This window comes from Schistocerca cancellata, chromosome 1 (assembly GCF_023864275.1).
Source record: "Schistocerca cancellata isolate TAMUIC-IGC-003103 chromosome 1, iqSchCanc2.1, whole genome shotgun sequence".
Lineage (NCBI taxonomy): Eukaryota > Metazoa > Arthropoda > Insecta > Orthoptera > Acrididae > Schistocerca > Schistocerca cancellata.
The window spans coordinates 684080877-684107980 of record NC_064626.1 but is presented as its reverse complement, the minus strand read 5'-3'; the positions used below and the strand labels follow the sequence as shown (position 1 = coordinate 684107980).

Sequence of the window (27104 nt, the reverse complement as noted above, 5' to 3'; positions counted from 1 at the left end):
TAAAATAAATAAACTTTTATTCTAGTGAATGAATTTAGACTGAAATAAACACCTGTACTGTTATCTGTATCAAATGTCACATGTAGAATTATGTCATAAAATGGTAGCCAATTGAAACAAATGTTAATCTTCTCAGGATTTTGAATGGGCAGGAATACCAACATAAAGAAATAAAGGTAGAAAGCATAAAAGTTGGAGACTTACAAACTGCCTATAGTTCTAGAATAAATTCCCAATAATGCGAGTGAATTCAAAAAGTTTAGACAGTTGTATCAAACATTAATATGTGAAAGTTATCAACTGATGTGAGAACCTGTGCAAGAGAGGAAAAAAACTGCATTAACATAACAACACTACTCATTTCTCACATTAAATCTAAAAAAATAAAGATAGAACACGCACACACTAACGTGTGTAACAGACGAGAATGAGGTTCTTTGCCAAGTGAATAAATATTTTAGGGAAAATTATATGATAGCTGGTACATGCCATTATTTATTACTTTTATTTTGTGAATTCTTCTAATACCAGATTTCAAAACTGGGAGGCTATTAGAAGTAATATCAAAGATATGACATAAACATAATACTGTTATGCATAGGTTGTTGATTTGAAAGTTTCTAGGATTTAGCTCTGTGGGTAGTTAAAAGATAAACACTTTTGGTTTCAGCCATAGTATTGTGAAACATAAATTACTGGATAATTTATGTTTCACAATAACATATATTTTGTATATAAAATCAAAAACTTTTGATTTTATATACATGTTAATACAAGCTGTGCTCCATTATTTAGTGTTAATCATGCAACAAAAAATTACCAACTGACACAGTAGCACATTGTTGAAATTGGTTGTAACAAATATTCTAACAAGACACTATAATTCAAATAAATTGTAATATCATCAAGTAAATATAAGCAAGCAATTATTGATTTGTGGATACAACGAAATTTGAACCGTACATGGTTTCTGTCAAAAAAACTGTCGTTGCCAGCATTTTAAACCTACAACAGACAATATTACAAGATACGTTATAGTTGCAAGCCTCACAGATGTATCAGAGAGTAAAACTTTCATCACGCCAGAAATGGGGCACATGCCACCCCAATAAAGAGGCGATCAATCTTACAACACTTTACCTTATGACTACAAGACTGCTGTTGCTGTAACATATTCGATGGAAAGGTTTTACCTGTCTTAATGCTCACTCATCAATGAAGACTTTTTACATGCACCTATTATCTCAGATGTACCTATGGTCTAGGGGTAGCCGGCACGGTAGCTCAGCGTGTTCGGTCAGAGGGTTAGCTGCCCTCTGTAATAAAAAAACTGAGTTAATCAATCAACAACGAACTTAAATGGGTGTCTTACGACGTCTGCCCCGAGCAGATGCAACGAACGAAATCAAACAAAATGAGATAAAAAAAAGGGGTAGCATCTTTGTTTAGAAATCAAAACATTCTTGGTGCCAAGTTCGAAACCTGCCACACCCTAAATTTTTTATTAATAATCAGCATTGGCGGGCAAAGACTTCCAGCATAAGAAGTCACTCTCTTTCTGCCAATGGCCTTATCAAAGAGGGTGGAGGAGCGGACAGAGGGTCAGGTTACCCTCTTGTCCTTGGGGTGGAAACTGTCCCTAAAGGCAGAAGAATCAGCCATGATCAACAGTATGAGTGTGCAGAAGGCAATGGAAACCACAGCATTAAAGACACACAATATGTATCCACAGGACATGTGGCCCATAAATGAAAAAGTGTCATAACCATCTCTCCATTGGCAAAAGATTCTGGAATAGTCCCCCATTCAAGTCTCTGGGAGGGGACTGCTAAGGGGGAGGTGACCATGGGAAAAAGGTTGGATAACCAACAAAAGAACAATGTTCTATGAGTCAGGGCAAGGAATGTCAGAAGCTTGAACATGTTAGGGAAGATACAAAATCTGAAAACGGAAATGCAAAGGCTCGATCTAGAAATAATAGGTGCAGTGAAGTGAAATGGAAAGAAGACAAGGATTTCTGGTCAGGTGAGTATAGAATAGCAGCATAAAATGGTGTAACTGGAGTAGGATTAATTACGAATAGGAAGGTAGGGCAGAGAGTGTTTTACTGTGAACACTTCAGTGATAGGGTTGTTCTTATCAGAATCGACAGCAAACCAACATTGACAATGATAGTTCAGGTATAAATGCCGACATCAGAAGCTGAAGATGAAGAGATGGAGAAAGTATATGAGTATACTTAAAGGGCAATACAGTGTGTAAAGGAGGAAGAAAATCTAATAGTCATGGAGAACTGGAATGCAGTTGCAGGAACAGAAGAAAAGGTTGCAGGAGAGTATGGGCTTGGGACAAAGAATGGGATAGGAGAAAGACTAACTGAGTTCTGTAATAGATTTCAGCTAGTAACAGTGAATACTTCGTTCAAAAATCCCAAGAGGAGGAGGTATACTTGGAAAAGACTGGATGATAATGGAAGATTTCAATAAGATTACATGATGGCCAGGCAGAGATTCTGAAATCAGATACTGGTTTGTAAGGCATACCCAGGAGTGGATACAGACTCAGATGACAATGTGGCAGTGACGAAGAGTTGGTTGAAGTCTAGGAGATTAGTCAAGAAGAATCAATATGCAAAGAAGTGGCATACGGAAGTACTAAGGAATGACAAGATTTGCTTGAAGTTCTCCAATGTTATAGACACAGCAGTAGGGAATAGCCCAGTAGGCAGCACAGTTGAAGAGGAATGGACATATCTAAAAAGGGAAATCACAAGGTGGAAAGAAAAACATAGATACAAAGAAGGTAACTTCGAAGAAACCATAGGTAACACAAGAAATAATTCAGTTGATCGATGAAAGAAGAAAGTGCAAAAATATTCAGAGAAATTCAGGAATACAAAAATACAAGTCACTGAGGAATGAAATAAACAAGAAGTGCAGGGAAGCTAAGACAAAATAGCTGAATGAAAAATGTGAAGAAATTGAAAAAGAAATGATTGTCGAAGGACTGACTCAGCATATAGGAAAGTCAAAATAACCTTCGGTGAAATTAAAAGCAAGAGTGGTAACATTAAGAGTGCAACGGGGATTCCACTGTTAAATGAGAGAGCAGATAGGTGGAAAGAGTACACTGAAGGCCTCTGTGAGGGAGAAGATTTGTCTGATGTGATAGAAGAAGAAACAGGTGTCGATTAAGAAGAGATAGGGGATCCAGTATTAGAATGAGAATTTAAGAGAGCTTTGGAGGACTTGAATTAAACACGGCTGAGGGGATGGGTAACATTTTATCAGAATTTCTAAATCATTGGGGGAAGTTGCAACACAACGACTATTCACATTGCTGTGTAGAGTGTATGCATCTGGTGACATACGATATGACATTTGGAAAAATGTCATCCACACAATTCTGAAGTCTGCAAGAGCTGAGAAGTGCAAGAATTATCGCACAATCAGCTTAACAGTTCATACATCCAAGTTGCTGACAAGAATAATATACAGATGAATGGAAAAGAAAATTGAGGATGTGTTAGATGATGGCTTTAGGAAAGGTAAAGGCACCAGAGAGGCAATTCTGTCGTTGCAGTTGATAATGGAAGAATGACTAAAGAAAATGCGAGACATGTTCATAGGAACTGTCGACCTGGAGAAAGCATCAGACAGTGTAAAATGGTGTAAGATGTTCGAAATTCTGAGAAAAATAGCGATGAGCTGTAGGGAGAGATGGTTAATATAAAACATGTACAAGAGCCAACAGGGAATAATAAGAGTGGATGACCGAAAACGAAGTGCTCCGATTAGAAAAGGTGTAAGACAGGGGTGTAGTCTTTTGCCCCTACTGCTCAATCTGTACAATGAAGAAGCAGTGATGGAAATAAAGGAAAGGTTCAGGAGTGGAATTAAAATTCAAGTTGAAAGGATATCAATGATACAATTCACTGATAACACTAGATATCCTGAATGAAAGTGAAGAAGAATTACATGGAAAGCATGGAATGGAAAGAATAGTCCAATGAATGCAGAATATGGATTGAGAGTAAATCAAGGAAAGATAAAGGTAATGAGAAGTAGCAGAAATGAGAACAGCGAGAAAGTTGACATCAGGAAATTCATGAAATAAATGAAATTAAGGAATTCTATTACCTAGCCAGCAAAATAACCACTGTTGGACAGAGCAAGGAGGACATCAAAAGCAGACGAGCTCTGGCAAAAAGGGGCATTCCTGGCCAAGAGAAGTTTACTAGTATCAAACATTGGCCTTAATTTGAGGAAGAAATTTCTGAGAATGTACATTTAGAGCACAGCATTGTATGGTAGTGAAACATGGACTGTGGGGAAACTGGAACAGAAGAGAATCAAAGCATTTGAGATGTGGTGCTACAGATAAATGTTGAAAATTAGCTGGACTGAATAAGATACGGAATGAGGAGGTTCTGCGCAGAATCGGAGAGGAAAGGAACAAACCAGCCAGAAGACTGATGACTTAAAAAAAGAAAACACAGTTCTGAATATCCTAAAACCAAACAACAAAAGCTTGCACCATCATATACTTTACTCACAAAAACAGCTTGTGTCTATGTATCAGCACTTTTTGAACCAGCCAAAGAATTCCATATTTTTTTTAGGGTCACTGACTGGATTGCTTACTAGCTTCAATAATGCTCATACTGTCAATGGACTGACTACAACAATGACTTGTGTAAATAATATTTGGAACAGTTGTCTTTATGTTATGATGATCCAGCAATCTTGCAGACTGTGTGTAAATTGTTTGGTTTACAATAAATGATGTCTGGCAGGTCTATAAGAAATATAATGCTTTGCAAATAAATGAAATAGTATGTATAGACAGGCAACGTTAAACTGTGAGTGTGAGTGTGTGTGTGTGTGTGTGTGTGTGTTTGTTTGTTTGTTTTGGGGCTTACGGGCGCTCAATGTCGAGGTCATCAGCACCCTGACACACACATTAAAAGAAATGAATCTGGACAGACTTAGCAAAACCGAAGCACACACGCAAAGAAAGCAGGAAAAGAAGGAAAATGCTGTATAAGAAAGTAAAATGTAAGGAAAACAAAAATGAAGCAGCAAGAATGCCACAGGAAATTGTCATTGGCTGGCCACTGACATAAAATATGGGTGAACTTGTCACAGAGTGAGCAAATAAAGACCCTCTCCCTAAAATCTTTGTAAAAACATTTGACAGGTCACAGAACTTTAAAACTTTAACCACATTCGTTCTAGTGTTTCCTAAAAGAGATGGCAGGTCCGCCGGCAAGTCAGCCACGGACCCCTGGTCAGAAAATAAAAAGCAATCCAGTAAAATGTGGCGCACAGTGACCTGGACGCCACAAGTACCACACATTGGAGGATGTGGATGGATATGGTGTTATGGGCACTCAACCACATTGGAGGGTCCTCTCGCTGGAGCAGGAGCTACGTTAAACTGTTCCTATGAAAATTTCAATGCACAGCCTTTATAAAAACTTTGGTATTGCTGGGGTTTTCAAATAGTATTTTCTGGATACACAGGGTGTATTTGGGGACATGACACAACCATCATTTGAACCAAAAAAAGTCTAGTAAACACTGGCTCTGAAATGCGCATCTACAGAGTTATGAGTGCCTGCTCCGTAGGAGATATGTGTACAGATTAGTGAAGATGAACAAGTGCTCATAGCTTTACAGATGTGCATTTTAGAGCCATTTTTACTAGAGATTTTGCTTCAATTGACTTTTCCTGTGATATCCCACAATTTTGACCATTCTTCCTGTGACACCTTCTATGTTAAAGTAAGCGTAAATTGTAAATGTATGCCATGGGCCAAGTTCTGGTGTATATGTCCAAATAAGCCACCAATTGTAACCAGTGATGCTATCCTTAGCAAGCAGGAGCCACTTGTATTGTGAATGATGATAAATGAAGTTGGCGCAAAGGGCAACAAATATTCAACTCTATCTTTGCTGCACTGAGTGAAGAGACTGTTGGTGACAGCCTTGACAGGTGCCATTAGGTAGCAACTTGAGAACAACTGACAGTTAGGATGCTTAGTGATGGTGCTAGTGCTGGTTGAAAATAGTTGGACATCAATCCATTTTACAGCTCTGAGGTGTGTTGGGCAGCTGAATCAACCTTTAGGAATCACAGTGGACACTAGCTTGAACCTGGTGAACGTCCCAGTATTTCTTGTGGATGGAGGAAACATATCTGGTTCTGATGGCTTGCCTCATTTTTTACAACCAGGATGATGTCCTACAGGTGGATCCCCCTTCAAAGAAACCATGGTGCATTGTAAATGGACTAGGCATGGTTATATTGTGAAATGTGGTATCATATACTTGAACCACTGACTTGATATTGCAGTCTGGCCTACATACAAGACATTGTGTGTGTGGTGCTCAGTAAGTCATCCCCCCGTGTGTCTGGTATTACATGTCTGATGAAACTGAGGAATGTTGACTCCTCAATCATCATCTTCTGAGTTTGGAGGAGAACACCACTGAAAAGTGAGAGCTATTACTTAAGTGAAAAATAAGCATGGAGGCCACAACTGGCTGAAGCTGGAAGCCACATGAACAAATCCTCCCAAATGAAATTTACCATAGATTACAGTGTGACATCTTGCCATGTAGCATGATAACTTTTACCACATTAACAGGAAAGTTTCTATTGGGTTTGTATCACCATATTATGCAGGAATAACAGTCCCTTCTACTCAGCAAAGGTCATGTTGGGCTCTATAGGAAACTATGACAGTGCATCCACATCACTTGAATTACTGATTGTGTTTAGGTGGATTCTGTAGTTATGGGAACTTAGAGTATCCTATGTTATTAGTTCTGAGTGGTCTTCACCAAGAGCTTCTGAGGGGGTACCCAAAACAAAACTGGAATAACACTGCTGTGGGCAGAGCTTATGTAGTATACATTTCTGCCAGTCACACTGTAATACATGGTAAATTTCATTTTGGAGGATTTGTTCATGTGGCTTCCAGCTTCAGCCAGTTGTGGCCTCCATGCTTATTTTTCACTTAAGTAATGGCTCTCACTTTACAATGGTGTTCTCCTCCTAAACTCAGAAGCGCAACTCATTGCTAGTACAGTGTCACCTGTGTTGTTGACCTAGCTTATTTTGTTCATCTGCAGAGTGATCGTTTTTTGCTAGCGCTTTTATTTATTTATTTATTTTTGACAAGTTTAAGAGAGTAACATGCAGCTGTGAGATTTTATTTTCTACTCAGTAAAAAAAAGCTCCTGAAACTGTTTTAATGTTCATAACATCTTACCTAGACTGGCAATGTTCAGGAAAGCGTTTCTGAAGAAGAGAAATTTGTTAACATCGAGTATAGATTTAAGTGTCAGGAAGTCATTTCTGAAAGTATTTGTATGGAGTGTAGCCATGTATGGAAGTGAAACATGGACGGTAAATAGTTTGGACAAGAAGAGAATAGAAGCTTTCGAAATGTGGTGCTACAGAAGAATGCTGAAGATTAGATGGGTAGATCACATAACTAATGAGGAAGTATTGAATAGGATTGGGGAGAAGAGAAGTTTGTGGCACAACTTGACCAGAAGAAGGGATCGGTTGGTAGGACATGTTCTGAGGCATCAAGGGATCATCAATTTAGTATTGGAGGGCAGCGTGGAGGGTAAAAATCGTAGGGGGAGACCAAGAGATGAATACACTAGGCAGATTCAGAAGGATGTAGGTTGCAGTAGGTACTGGGAGATGAAGAAGCTTGCACAGGATACAGTAGCATGGAGAGCTGCATCAAACCAGTCTCAGGACTGAAGACCACAACAACAACAACATCTTACCAATATGAAGCTATGGGAAAACCGCATGTGTATGAGTTGTTTGCTCAATTTACAAATGGCGACTGATGACGAACCTCATTCTGGATGTCAATCAACTGCCCAAATTGCCGAAAATATTGAAAAAATTCTGTATAGTCAAGCCAATGGAAGACATCGTCACTCCTCCAAAAAAGTCATCAAGTCAAATCAGACATCAAAACAATGCTGATTTGGTTCTTTGATGCCAAGGACATAGTTCATTCAGAGTTTGTTCTTCCAGGTCAGGACACCAATCAAACATTTTATTTGGAAGTTTGAAGACAATTGCGCAACAATGTTCACCAAAAAAGACCCAATATGTGGCAGATAGAAGACTGGTTCTTCCACCATGACAACACAACTGCACAGACAGCCATCTCTGTTACACAGTTTTTGACTAAAAATGGCATGGTTCCATTGCCCCATGCACTTTACTCGCCTGACCTGGCTCCATGCCACTTTTTCTTATTTCCATGCATGAAACGTGCATGAAGGGACACTGATTTGAAGGGGAAAAAAGGGGGGGGGGGAAGAAGAAGAAGAAGAAGAGGGGGAGAAGCTGTCAGCTATTTCTAAAGATGACTACAAAAAGCATTTTGAGCAGTGGAAACACTGGTGGGACAAATGTATTATTTGAAATGGAAAGTATTTTGAAGGAGAAAAGGTTGTTTTGTAAATAATTTGAGAATATATAGCTTTTACAAAATAATTCCTTTTTTGGATACCTCATTATACAGTGTGACCCGAATAACGCTATGAGGTGTGTGATTTGCTATCAGATGAACAGGGGTCCATATAAAGATGTGTGGGGGAACATCTTGGTTAAATGCATGCTGGCCAACATTCTTCCTTGACTACTGCGTAATTTTGCTTGAGGTGCAGGAAGAGTTTTGAATACAAGAACAGCTGAGCATACTGTAGCATCATGATGGTCCCAATACCATATTAAAACAAGTGAAAACTAAAATGAACAGTTCCATCAGGGCATAATTGGCTAGACATGAGGCTGCACTGCATGCAACAAACTTATCTGTGAGGAGGGACACTTTTTTACAAAGTTAATTTTGAGGGACATGATGATTTCCTGTTTCTAGAAATTTTTGGAAAAATCATAGTTTACGCATAGCTTTACTGTCACATTATTAAGAAATAAGTTTCAGTCAAAAATGGGCAATCCTCAGGTATAATGTAACATCTTTAATCAAATTCATGACAAATCTTAGCTATTAACAAGCTTTGTGATACAAACCAATGAGTTAAATCCAACTGTAACACTGGAGTACACACAGTAAACAATCGGTAACATGACAAAGCACATGACACGACTCCGCCATATGCTTTGTCACATTACCTACAGTGTGCTGCATGCATTCCAGTATTATAGTTGGGTTTAACATATTGGTTATGGCATGATGCTTGTTAATAGTTACAATATGCCATGCTTCTGGTTAGTGATGACACACCGTACCTGAGGATGTGCCCCTTTCTGATCGAAACTGACTATTTCATAAAGTGACAACACAGACGTTGTCCGAAAACAAAAATTTAGAAGGTGTATGATAATATTGTACTTTGGTAATATGTTTTGTACAATAACTGATCTTCCCCAGAAGAGAATGTAATCCGTTACAGTTACAGAGACTGTGTATTTTATCAATTGCCCCCAGGTGATGTTCAGCAGAAAGAGTTTCTTAGCTATGAAGGATGTCCCTCTCAGAAACCATGGAACTTGAGGGGGAGCACCTTGCGAGCCTCAATGGTACAGGCAGCAGTACTGTATGTATAATCACAATGGAGGAAATCTGTGGAGAAAACATATGATTCCTCAAGGGGGCCCCGATCGTTCCAGCAGTTGCAGGGGCAACATTTTGGATACTGACTAATCTAGCTTTATAACATTAGCCATCGTGGCCTTGCTGTTCTGATACCATCTTGGGTAAAATGTTGTGGAAGTAAAATAGTCCTTCATTCAGATCTCCAGGCAAGGACTACACAGAAGGATATCATCATCAGAAAAAACTGGCATTCTACATGCTAGAGCAAGGAATGTTAGATCCCTTAATCGGGTAGGTAAACAGTAGAATTTGAAAATGAAAATGGTCATGTTGAAATTAGATATAGTGGGAAATAGTGTAGTGTGATGGCTGGAAGAACAAAACTTCTGATCAGATGACTAAAGGGTTAGAAACACTAAATCAAATATAGGTAATACAGGAATAGGTGTAATAAGAATAAGAAACTACAAATACAATACAAGACTAATGGATAGCTTTGAGATACGAAATACTGAAGGCATTAAAGGATCGTGTAGGTAAAAAGACAATGCCTAGCAAATGTCCTTGGATAACGCAGGAGATACTGAATTTAACTAAGCAAAGGAAAAAATATAAAAATGCACCAAATGAAGCAAAAGGGGATATAAGTGTCTAAAAAACAAAGTTGACAGGAAATGCAAAATCGCTAAGCTGGAACAGCTAGAGGGTGGACACACAGCTGTAGAAGCATGAATGACTAGTGGAAGATAGATAATGTCTATAGGAAAATTAAAGAAGCCTTTGGGGGAAAAAGAAGCAGCTGTATGAATATCAAGAGCTCATAAGGGAAACTGGTACTAAGCAAAGATGGAAAAGCTGAAAGGTGAAAGAAATTTATATAGTGTCTATACGGGGAAACAAAGATAAGGACTGTATTATACAAAACAAAGATTAGGACTGTATTATACAAACAGAAAAGGAAGTAGGTAAAGATGAGATAGGAGATATGATAGTGTGAGAAGTATTTGACAAAAGCACTTGTAATATACTAGTATCAACATATCAAGGTTAATACTGGTACATAAGATTTTAGAACTGTGCATATTATCATTGGGAAGGTGGTTTGGATGGACACAGGAAAGAGTTGTTTGTCATGTCGAACAAGCGAGGTGGCCAGCAGCTGGCCGGTGCTTCACACGGCGGCTGCTTTGTCAGTTGTGTGGCACTTGTGACCACAGGTGCCTGAGACCTCACAGGTGGAAGAAGAGGGAGAGAGCGCATACGTGTGAGACAGAGAGAGACTGTTTCCTGCCGTTGCAGCTAATGGGATATAAATACGGCATGCCCATGAAAGGTGGGAGATCTGCACAAAATTTTAGAGTCCTGATTGGCCGAAAAGCATTGGGATACATGTGAGAGGAGTGGCGAAGTTTGGCGGCAACAAGAACCACGTAAAAATTCAGAGTTCTGATTGGCCAAAAAACACGTATGGATACATGTGCGAGGAACAGCAAAGTTTGGCGGCAACATGATGGGAACTCTGGTGTCGGCGGTGATGCTAGGTGGGTGCTGAGGGTCAGCTCCGCAAGAGCTCTCACAGGGGAAAGGCGACATCATGCTGGTGCCTGGGACGACTGTCATAAGCTACGTGCTGAATTATGGTGATATTAGAGCAAACAGTTGGCAAAGTAGGGCAATGTAATTGAAATTGCGTATGTGTTCCACTAGCTCTTTGCTTGAGCTCTCTGATTCTGTGTTCGTCTAGGTGGAACTTCAGTAAAACCACTTGCATGGCCAGTATTAACCTACGTAAGTTAGGGAAAGGGATGATTAGGGATAGAGGCTCCATTGTGCCAATGGTAGGATAGTTAGTTTAGAGAATTAATTTGATTGTAATGTTTTAGGTTAGAAATATTGCTCATCCTGTTTTTAATGAATAAATGTAAGATTTAATAACAGACCATAATTGAAGCATTATCATTTCTGTAGGGGCAAACTACTGATAGAATAAGAGCTTTATTAATAAAATAAATTATCATATTAATTTGATGCAAACGATACTGGGGGTATAGTCCCACATCTAAACAGAGCTGAGGTCAGATAGCAGTAATGAAACAAGAAGTTTCTTAATCATTATATCCCTGTACGTTGCACACTGAAAGACCTAAGTTAAAAGAAGGCTCCTGGAATAAGGTGACATTCCCTCAGAACTACTTATATCTTTGGGAGAGCCAGCAATGCAAAACTATTTCACCTATTGTGTAAGTTATATGAGACAAGCAAAATACCCCCAGACTTAAGGAAGAATTCAACAATTCCAATTCCAAAGAAGGCACATGCCAACAGTTGTTATTACTGGACTATGAGTTTAATAAGCCATTGTTGCAAAATACCAACATGAATTATTTACAGAATAATGGAAAAAAGATTGAAGCCAACAGTGGGGAAGATCAGCTTGAGTTCTGGAGAAATTCAGGAACATGTAAGGCAATACCGACGAATAAATAAATGCTATATCTTAGAAGATAGGTTAGAGGAAAGCAAATCTAAATTTATAGCATTTATAGATTTAGAGAAAGTTTTTGACAATGTTGCCTGAAACACTCTCTTTGAAATTCTGGAGGTAGGAGGGATAAAATACAAGGAGCAAAACATTATTTACAACTTGAACAGAAACAGGACTGCAGTTATAAGAGTCAACGGATCTGAAAAAGAAGCAGTAGTTGAGAAGGTGTGACACACCAAGCTGGGATCTCTTTACTTCCTCTCTGGTTTTGCCATCTGCCTCCTTAAATTCATTCTTTTTTTCATTTTTGGCTAATTGCCATTAACATACATGAGTATAATCTGCATTTTATAAATGAGAAATGTTGACCCTTAGTCTTAAGATCCAATATTGTGCTTAGTTTTGTGTATGTCATCAATTTCCTAATTTATTTTGACTATTCCTAGGTAATATCTTTTGTTATGGGGTGAAATCAGCAGTTTTTTCGTGACTTAGATGCCTTTTGGAAGAGGAAGTACTAGGATTCTTAAAGTATTTATTTGGCCCCATTCGAAAACATATTGGCGCAGCCAGCCCTTACTTAATTTGGCTTGCATAGGCACAATATCTTTGACCTTGGTCTATAAGCTGCTTCTAGTCCAAGCGGCACATTGATGCAACTGCTCAGTTGTGAGTTTTGCTGTAATAAGTTAACTCGTGTTTGTGTCTCTCGTCAAGGAAATGGAACCGTATAATATTGCGCAACGGTATGCCATTTAAATAGAACCATATAATATTGCGCAATGGTATGCCATTTATTTTAGCATTAAATGGGGATGAAAACGCGATAACAACTTACGGTAAGCTTCAGAAGGCTTTTGGAGAGGAGGTTATGTCAAGAGCTCAAGTTTTTTGTTCGCATAAAATGTTTAGTGAAGGCAGAACGAATGTTGAAGATGAAGACCACAGTGGACAACCATCAACCTCACAGATGGAGTTCAGCTTGGCCAGGGTGTGTGAACTCGTACGATATGATCAAAGATTATCTCGCACCACAACAGCGAGAAACACGGAAAAATGTGGAAGCCAATCTGTTAGAGCAACCTTATTCACCAGATATCACTCCGTGCGACTTTCTTCTATTTCCAGAGTCAAAACAGCGGTCACGGGACACCATTTTCAAACAACACAAGATGTCCAAAAAGCTGTGATGAGGGTCTTGGAGGATATTACAGAAGATGAGTTCCAGAAATGTTACCATCAATGGCAGATGCACTGGAAAAAGTGTGTGCAATCAGAAGGGAACTACTTTGTAGGAGACAACACTAAACTTGACTAAAACGGTACGCAATATTTTTTTCACATCAGTCTCATTACTTTATTGTAGCACCTCATATATCTGTTAATTTCATTATTTAAACAAATAATTCAGCCTAACCTCTGGGGCAGAAGAAACTATTAAGAAGAAGACATTTTTCAATGTATTCAATGAATTGAATGAATTATGTTTTAATTGTAATTTCTGTAATTTAAACATCGAACAATGTATAGTTTCAGTGCCTATTATTGTGAGGATATATAAAGGCCCGATTTTTGGTCCCGAGACAGTCAGTCCAAGGCCAATTTTCAGACGAGAAGTCTGTATCAGTTAGCGCAACAAAATGCATTAACTTAACATTGGAATTAATGTAACACCAATAGGCTGTGTGTTAAAACAATGACAGTATCTGTTCAATTTATTTGAGAAATAGTGTCACATGCACCTTAATATTCTTCAAGAACGGTTTGGTTAGGTATTTACTGCTCATAGATGTTCAGCAGCAAAGTATTGTAGCAGTGTGCTGAAACTGTGCAACTGTCGGCTACATCATTTACAGTAGTCAGTGTTGAACATCCATCCCCCATTTTTCAGCCAATATAACAATGCAGTGCGTCAAAACCAAGGACTCTCAATGAAGAAGTAAAGCAGGCGAATGTCACAAAGGGAGTGAGGCAGGAAAAGCTTTGAGTTCTGTCGACAACACTGTAATTCTATTCAAAGGTCCAAAAAACCAGACAGCAAAGAACTTGAAAGACTAGCTGAATGGAATGGATAGTGTCTTGGAAAGAGGTTATGAGATTATCATGTTCAAAAGTAAAACAACGGCAATTGACTGTAGTCAAATTAAATAAGAGATCATGAGGAAAATAGAAGGAAATGAGTTGGTAAAAGTAGTGGATGACTTTTATTTTAATTTGGACACTGAAATAACTGATGACGGCTGAAGTAGAAAGCATATAAAACACAGATTGGCTACTGCAAGGACAGCATTTCCAAAAAATTGTTAACATCTAGTATGAATTTAAGTATCAGAACATATTTTCTAATGATATCTGCGTGGAGGGTGGCTTTGCATACAAATGAAAGGTGGATGATAAACAGTTACACTGGATGATATACAGTTACACCAAGAAAATAATATGTGTATTTGAAATATAGGGCTGCAGTAGAATCTTGGAGATTAGATGGGCAGATTGAGTATCTAATGAGGGGGACTGAGTCAAATTGGCAAAAAATAAAGTTTGTGGCATAACTTGACTAAAAGAAGGTATCATTGATTTGGTAATGGAAGGGGGGAGGGGTAAAATTTTAGAGGCCAAGGGCTGAATGCAGTACGCAAGTTCAAATGCGTGTAGGTTGCAGTACTTACGCAGAGCTAATGAGGCTTATATAGGATAGACTAGTGTGGAAAGCTGGAAAATCCAGTCCTCTGACTGAAGACGACAACAACAACAAGAAGGATGTTCCCCATGTAGTAAAGTACCACCTTTAAGAATCTGAATTTGTTGTAGCCCTTAATCTTGTAGAGTTATAAAGAGGCTGTGCAGTTTATTGAACTGCTGTTGTTTGTTACTCTACTTACAATAATAATGTCTGTACAGTTGACAAAAAATTAAAAACAATGAATCTTCATATTAGTTAATCCAGGTATAACTGGAAAATATTTGGGATGCTAGCTACAAGGAATGTGTACTCCATGAGTACGACAAAATAAAAGAGTGCTATTATACATAAATAACAGCAATGTAAAACTTCAAAAAAGCTTTTGACAATGTTGACTGGAATTCTTTCTTTGAAATTCTGAAGTTATCCAGGGGTCAAACCAAGGGAGCAAAATGAAATCTACAACTTGGACAGAAACCAGATTGCAGTTAGTAGTATTGAAGGACACTAAAAGGAAGTGGTAGTTGAGAAGGAGGTGAGAAAGGGTTAATACACTAACCACCATGTCACTTAACTGTGCATAGAACAAACAGTACAGGAAAACAAGAAGGAATTTGGATTACACAAAAACTCTGGCAGAGACAGCAATTGCTTGAAAGAGCAGTTAAATGGACAGAATAGCATCCTGGAAAGAGATTGTAAGATCAACATCAACCACAGTAAAATTAGGCTAATGTGGTGCACTAAAATTAAATCAGGTGACACTGACAGATCAGATAAGGAAATCAGACACAAAAAGAATTAAATAAGCTTTGCCATTTGGGTATCAAAATAACTTGTGCAGAGAATTATGTTAACATCTAATATAAATATATGTATTAGGGAATCTTTTCTGAAAATAGCTGTCTGGACTACAGTGTCATATGATGTGAAATGTAGATGATAGGAAGCACAAACAAGAACAGGCTAGAAGCTTTTGGAATGTGCTGTAGAAGAATTCTGAACAAGCAACTAATGAGAATGTACTGGAGAAAAGAGCTTTATGGTACAAATGACTAAATGGACGAATGGGTTGGTGACACAGCCTGAGGCATCAAGTAATAGAAGTAATAGTCAGTTTAGTAATGGGTGCAGCAGGGGGAGGGGGGGGGGGGGGGAGGGGCGATAAAATTTTTTGGAGGGAGGCCAAGGCTGGACTACAGCAAGAAAGTTCAACTGGATGTAGGTTGCAGCAGTTATGCAAAGATGAGGGCTCTTACATAGGCTACACTAATGCAGAGGGCTGTATCAAACCAATCTTCACAAAAAAGGCCTGCAACAAAAACCAAAAAGTCTACATTTGAGAAGAAAGTGCCCCTGCAAGCTTTGCTAATAGTATTCACAGATGCAGTAGAACAACTGGTTTTCCATTTATTGTTGTTGTTGTTGTGGTCTTCAGTCCTGAGACTGGTTTGATGCAGCTCTCCATGCTACTCTATCCTGTGCAAGCTTCTTCATCTCCCAGTACGTACTGCAGCCTACATCCTTCTGAATCTGCTTAGTGTATTCATCTCTTGGTCTCCCTCTATGATTTTTACACTCCACGCTGCCCTCCAATACTAAATTGGTGATCCCTTGATGCCTTAGAAGATGTCCTACCAACCGATCCCTTCTTCTAGTCAATTTGTGCCACAAACTACTCTTCTCCCCAATCCTATTCAATACCTCCTCATTAGTTATGTGATCTACCCATCTAATCTCCAGCATTCTTCTGTAACACCACATTTCGAAAGCTTCTATTCTCTTCTTGTCCAAACTATTTATCGTCCATGTTTCACTTCCATTATTTTTCACTTTTCATTTATTATGCCTTGAAAATAGTGACAAAGACTGAACATACAGTTCAGGTTCTTCATCACTATCAACTGACAAGAAGAATCATATTACTGTCTCTATTGGCTGTACCATCACTGGATTCACATTGTGGGTGCTGTGAAATTATTTTTCTAGTTTCTGGTTATGCATCAGAGTGAATATCTATCACAGCTTTTTAAGAGTTGTTGGGAATATGACCAGCTATTATACTGATACATTCTTTAACCATAAGTCAAACTTCTGTAGAAGTGCCAAGTCCAAATATGTTTTTTGAAAAAGTTAGACATTATTATGAGAAGCATAGTTGCTACTCACCATACAGCAGAGATGTTGAGTCGCAGATGGGCACAACAAAAAAACTGCCAGAAAGTGAGCTTTTGGCCAACAAGTCCTTCATCAAAAATAGACAACATACACAGACACGTACACACGCAACTCACACATTCATGACCACAGTCTCTGACAGCTGAAGCCAGGAGTTAGACATTAATTTTAACGGTCATATAAAAATTGTAGAAGGGTCAGACCTGAATCCATTTTATACTGAAACTTCCTGGCAGATTAGGACTGTGCGCTGGACCAGGACTGTGTGCCCGACCAGGACTCAAATCCAGAAACTTTCCTTTTTTTGGGCTACGCTCTTACACTCTGCTGCAGTGTGAAAGATTCATTCCTGAAAGAATCCCCTAAGTTAAAGCTAAGCTATTACTCTGTGATATCCTTTCTTCCATGAATGTGAAAGACTGCTAGATATGCAGGAGAACTTCTGTGAAGTTCAGAAGTCAGGAGAAAATTACTGACAGAAGTAAAGCTGAAGCTGTAAGGGCCAGTTCTGAGTCATCCTCGGATAGGTTGCGCTATAAGAGCGTTCTCAACAAAACGAATTTTCCACTGCAGAGTGAGAGATTCATTCAGATACATTTTATGCCACTAACTTTTTTTTATGGTTAGAATGTGTGCCCACAGTGAGACATTTCAATACAATACTTTAACTGCAAGGGTGCTGTGAGCAGGAACAGGTTGTCTGGTGTATCTGCTACATGACAGTGGATCAAAGTAAGAGGAACTGATAAGTCTAGACAGCTGCCATGCCCCCACCTCTGCTGTTCTGATAATTTCCGCTCTTGGCTCGTGCAACCCCAATGCCTTTCCTCTTTCATGTTCTTCAGTGACTCCCCCACTTCTAGTCATATTAGATCTTCATCCATTTATAGTTCAGTAGCATTCTTCTCTACATCTGTATCTTCCTCCACTGCTCCATCCGTATTCAGCAAATTCTCAAAATATGCCCACCACAGTTCTTTCAGATCCTCCTCCGCCTCTACCTCATTTCCATCTTTACCACCCTTTTTTACATTCTCTGCCATTTCTCCTCTAGTATTCTTGATTATTCCATACAGTATTTTCTTATTTCCTTTACTAACTGTTCCATCACTGTGGTCCATTTTTCCATCCACTTTCTCTTTTCCTGTGCCACCTCCTATCTCATTTCATCTTCTTCCCATGCTTTAATATGCTTTATTGAAATATTAATCTAAATATATTATTCTCCAAAACTCCTCCTTTTATTTCAGAATCCCACCAAGGTGGCACCAAGTAACTCTATTGCCATTTCTTGCACTCATTTCCCTCTGCTGCTTCCATCATTGTGCTCATAAGCTCCTCCACTCGTTTTCCATAGTTTGCAGCTCACCCAGAAGGATTTTGTTTCTTATTTTCCTCTGATAATGTTCCTTTAACTCTGCTTCTTTTACATTCCACACACTCATATGCCTTTCTTGGTTTTCTCCCCCTTTTCTCTCCTTTATTTCTCTGATGTTCATTACTAACAGGTGATGGTCACCATCTGATGCATCTGATGGCATTATCTTGCTAACTGCAATGTTTCTCATCATTTCATCTACTAATATATATAATCAACTACTGACTTTTTAAAACAATCACTGCAACACCATGTTACAATATGGAGCTCTCTCTCTCTCTCTCTCTCTCTCTCTCTCTCTCTCTCTCTCTCTCTCTCTCTCACACACACACACACACACACACACACACATATATATATATATATATATATATATATATATATATATATATATATATATATATATATATATAAAACCCATGACGTTCCAACTTTAAATTCATTCTTCTTTCAAAAGTCCAATAATCTATTACCTTCACTGTCTCACCTTCCCCAGCCATTTTTCCAAGTATATTTTCATGCTTTATCAATAATTGTCCATCTTGTTTTCAAGACAGACAATTATTAATAAAGTTAAAAATATGATTGCTGACTCACACATAGACTTTATGTCTTCAATTGATATATTTTTATGTCTGTGTCTCTCTCTACCAATATGTACATCACTATCTATCATTACAAGTGTGTTCTGCCCAGTCATCTGTCTCTGCACTTCTTCCACAAACTCCTCTTTTTTGCTCTAAATACACTACTTCTGGAAGGGGGGGGGGGGTCATATACAAGTAATATTATCAATGCTGTCCCCATCAATGATACTTTTGTCCTCATCATTCTCTCGTGTATTATAGTTAATTCCTCTTATAGTCAAACTCCGACAATTATACCCACTCCATTCCTGGTGCCACTATCATTGTCTGTCCAGTAGTCTAAACTTGTTTCTCAATTTATGCCTTTCTTCATCTCTTCACCTTGTTTCTGCCACCCCTAACACATCCACTTTTCATCTTTCCATTGTCACGAAGTTTTTCCCATTCCCTTTCCAAATACATACATTTATATTCCAAATTGTAACCTATGGCCACAGCATGGGACAAGAAATGTACTACAGTTAAAGAAACAAATTCTGTGGAAAACTAGGAAAGTAGAGAGCTATCATTAAATAATTTATGTACTACACATGGTATGATATGCCAAGTTACACAGAAATCACAAAACAGGTGGGAATATATCTGGAACATGATCATTTACTTTACGAATCTCATTCTATTAATTCTATCAAAATCTATATACACATCTCAATCACTGATCCATAGTTCCATGACCAGTGACAACAAGAGAACACTGAGACATTACCATCATTTACATCAGCCAGCAATACTTTACTGTTTCATACTTTCAAACTCAAAATAAAAATATAACGTACCTTGTTCATCAAAACAGTATGGGATCCATGTTCCAAATGTAAAGTCAATTCTCTCCCCATGACGAACAATATACAGGTGGCGTGGTTCACTGTTCGTTACCTCAGAGGCTGCTTCTGACTCTGCACTTGTACAAACCTGTAAGTTTGCATGAAAAAATAACACTTGTGTATGGATTATAGATGTCTCTCGTAACACACTTACACAATTTCCTAACTGATTGTATAAATAAACAAATGCAGCAGAGTTGTGATTTTTCAAAAGTGTATTTCATTTAAGAGATGTATATTGAATTAATGTGTCCAAAACAGAGGAGGAAATGGAAGATAGTGGTTACCACAACTACAACCTCAGAAAACGTGACACATTATGTAAATGACAAATTTTAATTGTTGTTGTTGTTTTATCCATCTACAGATCTATTTTCCAAGTATATTGGACAAGTCTTGGTATTACAATTTAAGAAGAACAAAAATAAAGTAATTCACATATACAGATATTTACAGACTTACAGTTCTAGTATGACAAGGAGGGGACAGATAGTCAGCAGTGGGCTTATAGTAGGAACCACCCTGTTATTTGACTGAAATAATTTAGGGAAACCACAGGAGACCTAAATCAGGATGACTGGATGAAAATTGGAGCCTCCAGCCCTCCAAATACAAGGCCATTCTGTTTAAAACAATGCTACCTCATTCAGTTTACCCTAGCATACAACACTGTTTTAGAAATTAGTTACTTGATAATTGAAAAGTCTAGTACTTTACTATTCATTCATTTCTTACTCCCAGTCACTGCACATACAATACAAACTATGCACTACACACACTTCCAGCTGACATCAGGAACATTTTGTGCACAGCAACTATTCATTTGCTAGCCTGCAGAACTGAGTCAGCATCACTTTACAACAAGTGCAACGTTGAGCTCAGAAACAAGACTTGGGGTTCACGCTATACATTTCTTATTTCTGGGAGTAAGTTTCTCCAGAAAAGTAACAAAAAGAATGAAAAATAATAATAGAAAGTGTTATGTAGAGATGTTTTATTATTACGTGTGTTACCTTTTTCTACCAAAATCCTACTCTGTATTATCAAAGTAACCTACCTCATGTAGAATGTTTGGGTTAACAGGTACTTTTTACCTGCCTTTTTATATAAGTTTGTTTTACCAATTTTAGCAGTCTCCTTTGGTAATTTCCTGTACAGTTTTATTCCTTGGTAGAAAATACTATTTGAGTTTTATGTTCATTCCTTCTTGGGTAATGTAAGTTCAGTCTGGACCTTAATGGTTCAAATGGCTCTGAGCACTATGGGACTTAACATCTATGGTCATCAGTCCCCTAGAACTTAGAACTACTTAAAGCTAACGAACCTAAGGACATCACACAACACCCAGCCATCACGAGGCAGAGAAAATCCCTGACCCCGCCGGGAATCGAACCCGGGAACCCGGGCGTGGGAAGCGAGAACGCTACCGCACGACCACGAGCTGCGGGCGAGTCTGGACCTTATTCCATGATCATGGACAGAGCTGTTTGTAGAGTAAAATTATTTTTGATGTGTGCAACTGCCTGGTAAATGTATTCACTGGTGCAGTCAAAATACCCAGTGTTTTGAACAGACTCTTACAATGAGCTCAACTACTGTTTTTGATTATTACTCTTATAGCCCTTTCCTGAGTGTGAAAATTGTGTTCATATTTTGTCTATTGGTCTCCCAGAAAAGAACACCACAGCTAAGAACTGAATGTACAAAACTAAATGCATGTTCAGAAAGTAAGCACACTATATAGAAAGTGGGAGAGATAGGAAAACAAACAAACTGATCATAGAACCGACTAGAGTGGAAGATGTATGTTATGAGTGTAATGAAAATGAAATTTGGATGGACAAGACCTGTCGCCAGAGGAACTAATGGCAAATAGATGAAGGAAATTCTTTGCTGAATTCCAAGAGATAAGAAAAGATCAAAATAGTGCACAGGTGGAAGGTTGGTAGAAGACAATAGAAAAGATGCATATAATAAGACACAGTTAGGAAGTTGGGCAGGCAGTTAGTTTTGTCAGTTATGAGTTTCATGGATTATTATTGCAACATCTCGCTACAGCATGGAATGAGCCAGTTTTAAAATTATAGTACAACATTTCAGTGTAAAACATGGCAAGATACTGACCATTTACACAATCTCTTAATGTTCTTCTTTCTTCCTATGCATACAGTAATATTTATTTAACTGTGTTTAATGTCTCTCCTTCCTTCTCTTAAAACATACACACACACACACACACACACACACACACACACACACACACACACACACACACACACACACACACGAAGACAGTCAAATTTTTTTATAGCTGAATACTTCACGCCTATCTGTGCCGCACTAGGGCTGGGAAATTGATAATGAGCATTATTTCTCTTTCTACTACTATACTGTTAAATGTTTCTGCCTTTTTCAAATTGTGATTGATTGTTGACCACAAACTTGTCCTGAAGGAATGCTGTTATCAGAAGGCCCAACTGTTTACAGAGCTGTCTACAAGAGGTTTTCAAGTGGACACAACATATTACTCCTATTACCCAGTGACATGCAACAAACACTTTTTTCCTCAGTGATGAATTACCCTGGAAGATGATTATGTCATAAGACATCAGTAAATGAAAATGGGAAAAGTAAGTCAACTTTTTGACATTTTCACCTCCAAAATCTGATCTTACTCCTAACAAAAAAGTTGCAGAGCTTAAGTGTTGGAGAGTTCTGCAACGCATGGCCTCTAGTTCAAGATGCTTGTAGCTGAAGATTACAGTGCACAAAGAAATATGGAGGAGGGCTTCTTCTAGCAGTAAATGATAAGACACATGGTGAATAGCATTTTCTATGAGCTATGCTATAAATTTGTGAAATACAGAACATCAGTATACATAAACTGATTTCATCGTAACAGCCAGAAAAGTAAGGTATCAAGTGCACTTACTGTTCTATGGGCTGGTTGGTAAACAAACTTTATTGCATAATTACAATGAAGGGAGTGACAATTACAGTTTAACATCCCATTCACAGCAATTGATCATTAGAGACAAAGCACAAGCTCAGACTGCAGTAAGATGGGAAAGGAAACTGGCCATATCCTTTTAAAGAAACTGCTATAGCATTTGCCTCATTTGATTTGAGGATACCGAGGAAGAGCTCAGTCTGGATGGTGAGAAGGGGAACTGCATCCCTGTCCTCTGGAACTCAACTAAAGTGTCTTAATTACTACCTCACTGCATACAGTTATTATACTGAAGATGGGTCAGACGAGAAGACGGGAAAAGTGCTGACGAGAAGATGGCAAAAATGCTGGGAAAAAAAAGCTAACTACATATGAAGTAGGAAAGTACTACAGGTTATCTTGGCTGTTGGTTGCAATAGGTACTCACAGGTAAACACAGTAGAATGTGAAGCTAAACACTGCACTGAAACAGCAAAACATGCCAGTAGCCAGAAAACTAAAAAAAAATAATCATATAAAATGTAGTCTAACATACCACTCCATCCTCAGTATGTTTCTCGTCACCAGAATCACTGGTTGCATCTGATGGTTTGGAGCTGCTAGTAGCATCTGTCACAGACTCAGAGAATATATGAGGCGGATCTGCTGAAGGATCCATGGTTTTCACTGTTCCATCCGGCTCTGTCACAGGGGGAGATGGCAGTGATGTTTCACTAAGACTAACTGTTCTGAAAACAATACAAAGAGTGCAAAACTTATTTAAACATACATATAAAACTGAAAAATGTTGATGGTTATCAAAAGACTGTAAACACTGTATCACAGTTTTCCCAGCCAGACCATGGGATCATTCTATTGGCTGTTGAGGATGCAAGAACTAGCATCCAACATCCGATGCATTTGATGTTTGTCCATCCTGGAACTGACAGGATGGCTTTTCCCCTAATTCACTTAAAGCTACTTGTCATAAGAGCCGGCTTATCTGGCTTAAGGATGCTGTTTTACAACATTTGCTGGAAATAAACTTGCAAAAAGTCCTGGTAGAAAGCACTACTTTTGAATAGAGTGCTATTAACAGGAGAAGGAAATTACCGATGGGAATACTTTCCATCTACTCCTGAGGCTGCTGGATGAAAGTCCTGAATTTTTAAACCTTTTCAGGAGTGATAGGCTGCTCACAGGATCAGGGAGTCTATTAGGAGGCTTTACCGGATGTAGGATGCAAATTGTATGTCCCCTGGGGTGAAGGTGATTTTTAAAAATGTTCAACATTTCGGAAGTTGGTAGTTACTGACCTTTAGTGACCAACAAAATTATTTTTCCAGTATGTAAAGCCCACAAGAATTCAAAATTGTATTCCTGTTCACAAACATGGAATTATTATAAGTCATTCTCTGGTTTCCCAGGTGAGTGTTGTGGTTTAGTGAGGGTGTACGGGCTCAGTAGGCAGAGGCGTCATAGATCGTGGAGCCATCAGCTAACTGTGTTTGGATTCAGAAACATCTAACTGAAGTCAATGAAGTGCATTTGTCTACAGTGAACATTTTTTGATTCTAAACTTCTGATCACCAATAAGAAGAGGGTGTTATGACAGACACTGAAGAAACTCTTCAGTACGAACTAACAACAATCAAAAAAAGAGTCAAGGGCTGCAAAGCCATCATTCACCATCTTTACAGCAACAGCTTGGATTTATGAATGGCCATTAAAACTGCAACACCAGGCAGGACAGCAAATAAAGGGATTTTACTTATTGTGTGTACTGTATACAGAAGAGTACATGATTACATTTGGAGGTGATCTGGGAACATAAAGGGTGTAAAATTTAGTACACAAAAGTGCCCCCCCCCCTGGCAGTAACATGAGTCTCAACTAACTAGGCACCTTATCACACTGAACTTAGATGACGTCTTTCCCAGCTGCATTGACAATCAGAGTGGAAAGAGTCTCTCGGCAACACGACACAACGTTTGCAACTGGTTAGACAACTGTAGAATGTGGTGGCCAGGACAACAGTTGAACACACTCTGAATAGGGGTCGATCAGGACAGCACAGGCAACATGCACTGTTGCTTCTATCTTTGAAAGTTAATGTCATGGAGAGCTCAAAAAATAGTAATGCCTGTTGTCTAAATTACAAGCTGTGGGAACCAGAGGCGATAGTATTGTGTATTCAATGGCGACCCTGTAACATCACATCCATAGGATGATGACAAATACGATCTGGTAATGTTTGTTTTCTTCTGAGCCATCTCAAATAGATATAAATATGGTGAAGCCTTACAGAGAACCAGGACTCATCTGGAAAGACATTGTGGTGCCAATGAGTAGGAGAACTACTTGTTGGTGTGACTCTATCTGCTGCCACTATGAGAGAAGCTGCAATGATGAAGGAAGGAACATTTAGGACGCTGAGGTCATTAGAGATGTTACACAAGCTCAGAATGTTTCAAAGATGGATAAGGAAATTAGCCACACTCTTTCAAAGGAACACTCCGGACATTTTCCAGGAGCAACTTTGGGAAATCTATAGAAAACCTAAATCTGGATTGCTCGACACATATTTGAAATGTTGTCCACTGTGATGCCAGTTTCAACCACTAGGTATATTTACACACGGATGAATATTCAACCTCACTTGGTCTACAACAACATTCGCCCTATTGACAGTCTGTGGAGCTCCAAAAATCATCGTACTGTTGGTATGGGTATTTTCCTGGCTGCAAGCAAGCTCATTTCTTGACATGAGATATGTTATGAAGCTGTACAATCCTGTACAGCCAGTGAACAATATGTCTGTGCTCTTGGGCACGAGTCATGTAGGGCTGTCAAGATCCTGCATGGTGTCTATTATGGCCCTCTTAAAACCATCAGTTCCACATCTGCACGACAGTTGTGGGATCTCGGCCAATGTGGGAAGCAATATCATCAAATGATAAAATGCAGTCTCAATTTGCCAAGGTCCTGCTGCTGCTCAATTCTGTCACCTATTTGCAGATGTTTCTCCTCCTTACACAAGGTATAACAGATATTACCGCACATAGCCAATGTTCGAATGTGATTTCTGAATGAGAAACCTACTGCATAATATTTCCTTAAATACAGAATATAGATAGTGTTAGTACTAGATACTTTATGCCATTGCTCTGAGATGCTAATCATTTGTATATCCAAGCACATAATGCACTTCATGCCAATTCAACACTTGTTCCATGCCACCTTCAGGGTGTACTAGTTTTAAGGGCAAAAATTGTGTATGTCATGCTGCTTATTTTCTACAGCCAAACATAGTGGTAGCACTGTGATAGCATAGGCAACTGGTCTCACTGTTATGCTGGTATCATTGTTACATTGCAAGGGTGTATTATATCCATGGATTAGCAGATATTTTAGATCATTAAGTGCATCCGGTAAAGCAAATAATGCTTCTTGTATGTACCCTGTAATCCACGATGATAGCGACCAGTTTATACCACTAGGTATATTTACACATGGATGAACATTAAAAGGAAACTTAGTGCCTCCCATAGCCTACTTATTATCTGCAATGAACATTTATGTGCAACTCTGGTTTGCCACACTGCGTGTAATTCACTCCAGATTATCTCCCTTACCTTTCAGAAAACCACCGTGTAGTACCACAAATGGTGCAAAATCCGTCTGGAAGCAGGTCATCATTTGTGTGCAAGCAGTTCCTACCTCACGGATGTTTTTATTATTCTGATAACCCTCTGTAATGCTTCACATAAAAATTTAAAGTAGAAACTTCTTATCTACAAAGCACTTTTTTTGTTCATTAAAAACATGAAGTACTTCAACAGACACTTTGAAGGTCATTTTCAAATATGTTATAGTGTAAGGCAGGTAGGATTTACGTTGCACTGATAACATGAGCATTATAGATGGGACACATACTTGGATTTTAAAAAGAACTATCCCATCATTCACTATAGAGAAACCATGGAAAACCTAAATCTGGATGGTCTTCTGGATTCCACTTCCTTAATCACTGTGTCATCTTGCTCCATCTCAAATATTTTGTCACAAGATAAGTTTCAGTTATAGAGTTTGTTTGCAGCCAGGCCTATCCTCTAAAGTTCTTCTCCCCACTATCGTCTTTACACTCACAACAGTGTCTTTCATCTGATCAGATACTTTCAAAGAAAAATTGTGGCTCCCTTGACACGCTCAACAACTTACATCAGACTCATTATATTCTATCTTTTGTGAACCCAGTTTGATCAAAAGTTATGCTATTCATCTTAACAAATGGGCAGTAACAAACTAACAATCAGTATTCAAATTCTAAAAGTATCACTAAAAAAAGGCTAATGGCAGCCAACTAGATAAATATG

General features: G+C 38.6%; 1 protein-coding gene across 3 annotated transcripts in view; it reads right to left on the bottom strand.

The window, feature by feature from the left end:
* The window catches only part of LOC126184280 (protein UBASH3A homolog), a 256403-nt gene that overhangs the window by 55783 nt on the left and 173516 nt on the right, over nucleotides 1-27104 (bottom strand). For all 3 annotated transcript variants that reach the window (XM_049926659.1, XM_049926666.1, XM_049926674.1), the window contains 2 exons: nucleotides 23285-23477; nucleotides 19752-19887 (listed from right to left, as the gene is read on the bottom strand). In XM_049926659.1, coding sequence (XP_049782616.1) covers nucleotides 19752-19887; nucleotides 23285-23477 — 329 coding nt within the window. The remainder of the gene's footprint in view (nucleotides 1-19751; nucleotides 19888-23284; nucleotides 23478-27104) is intronic.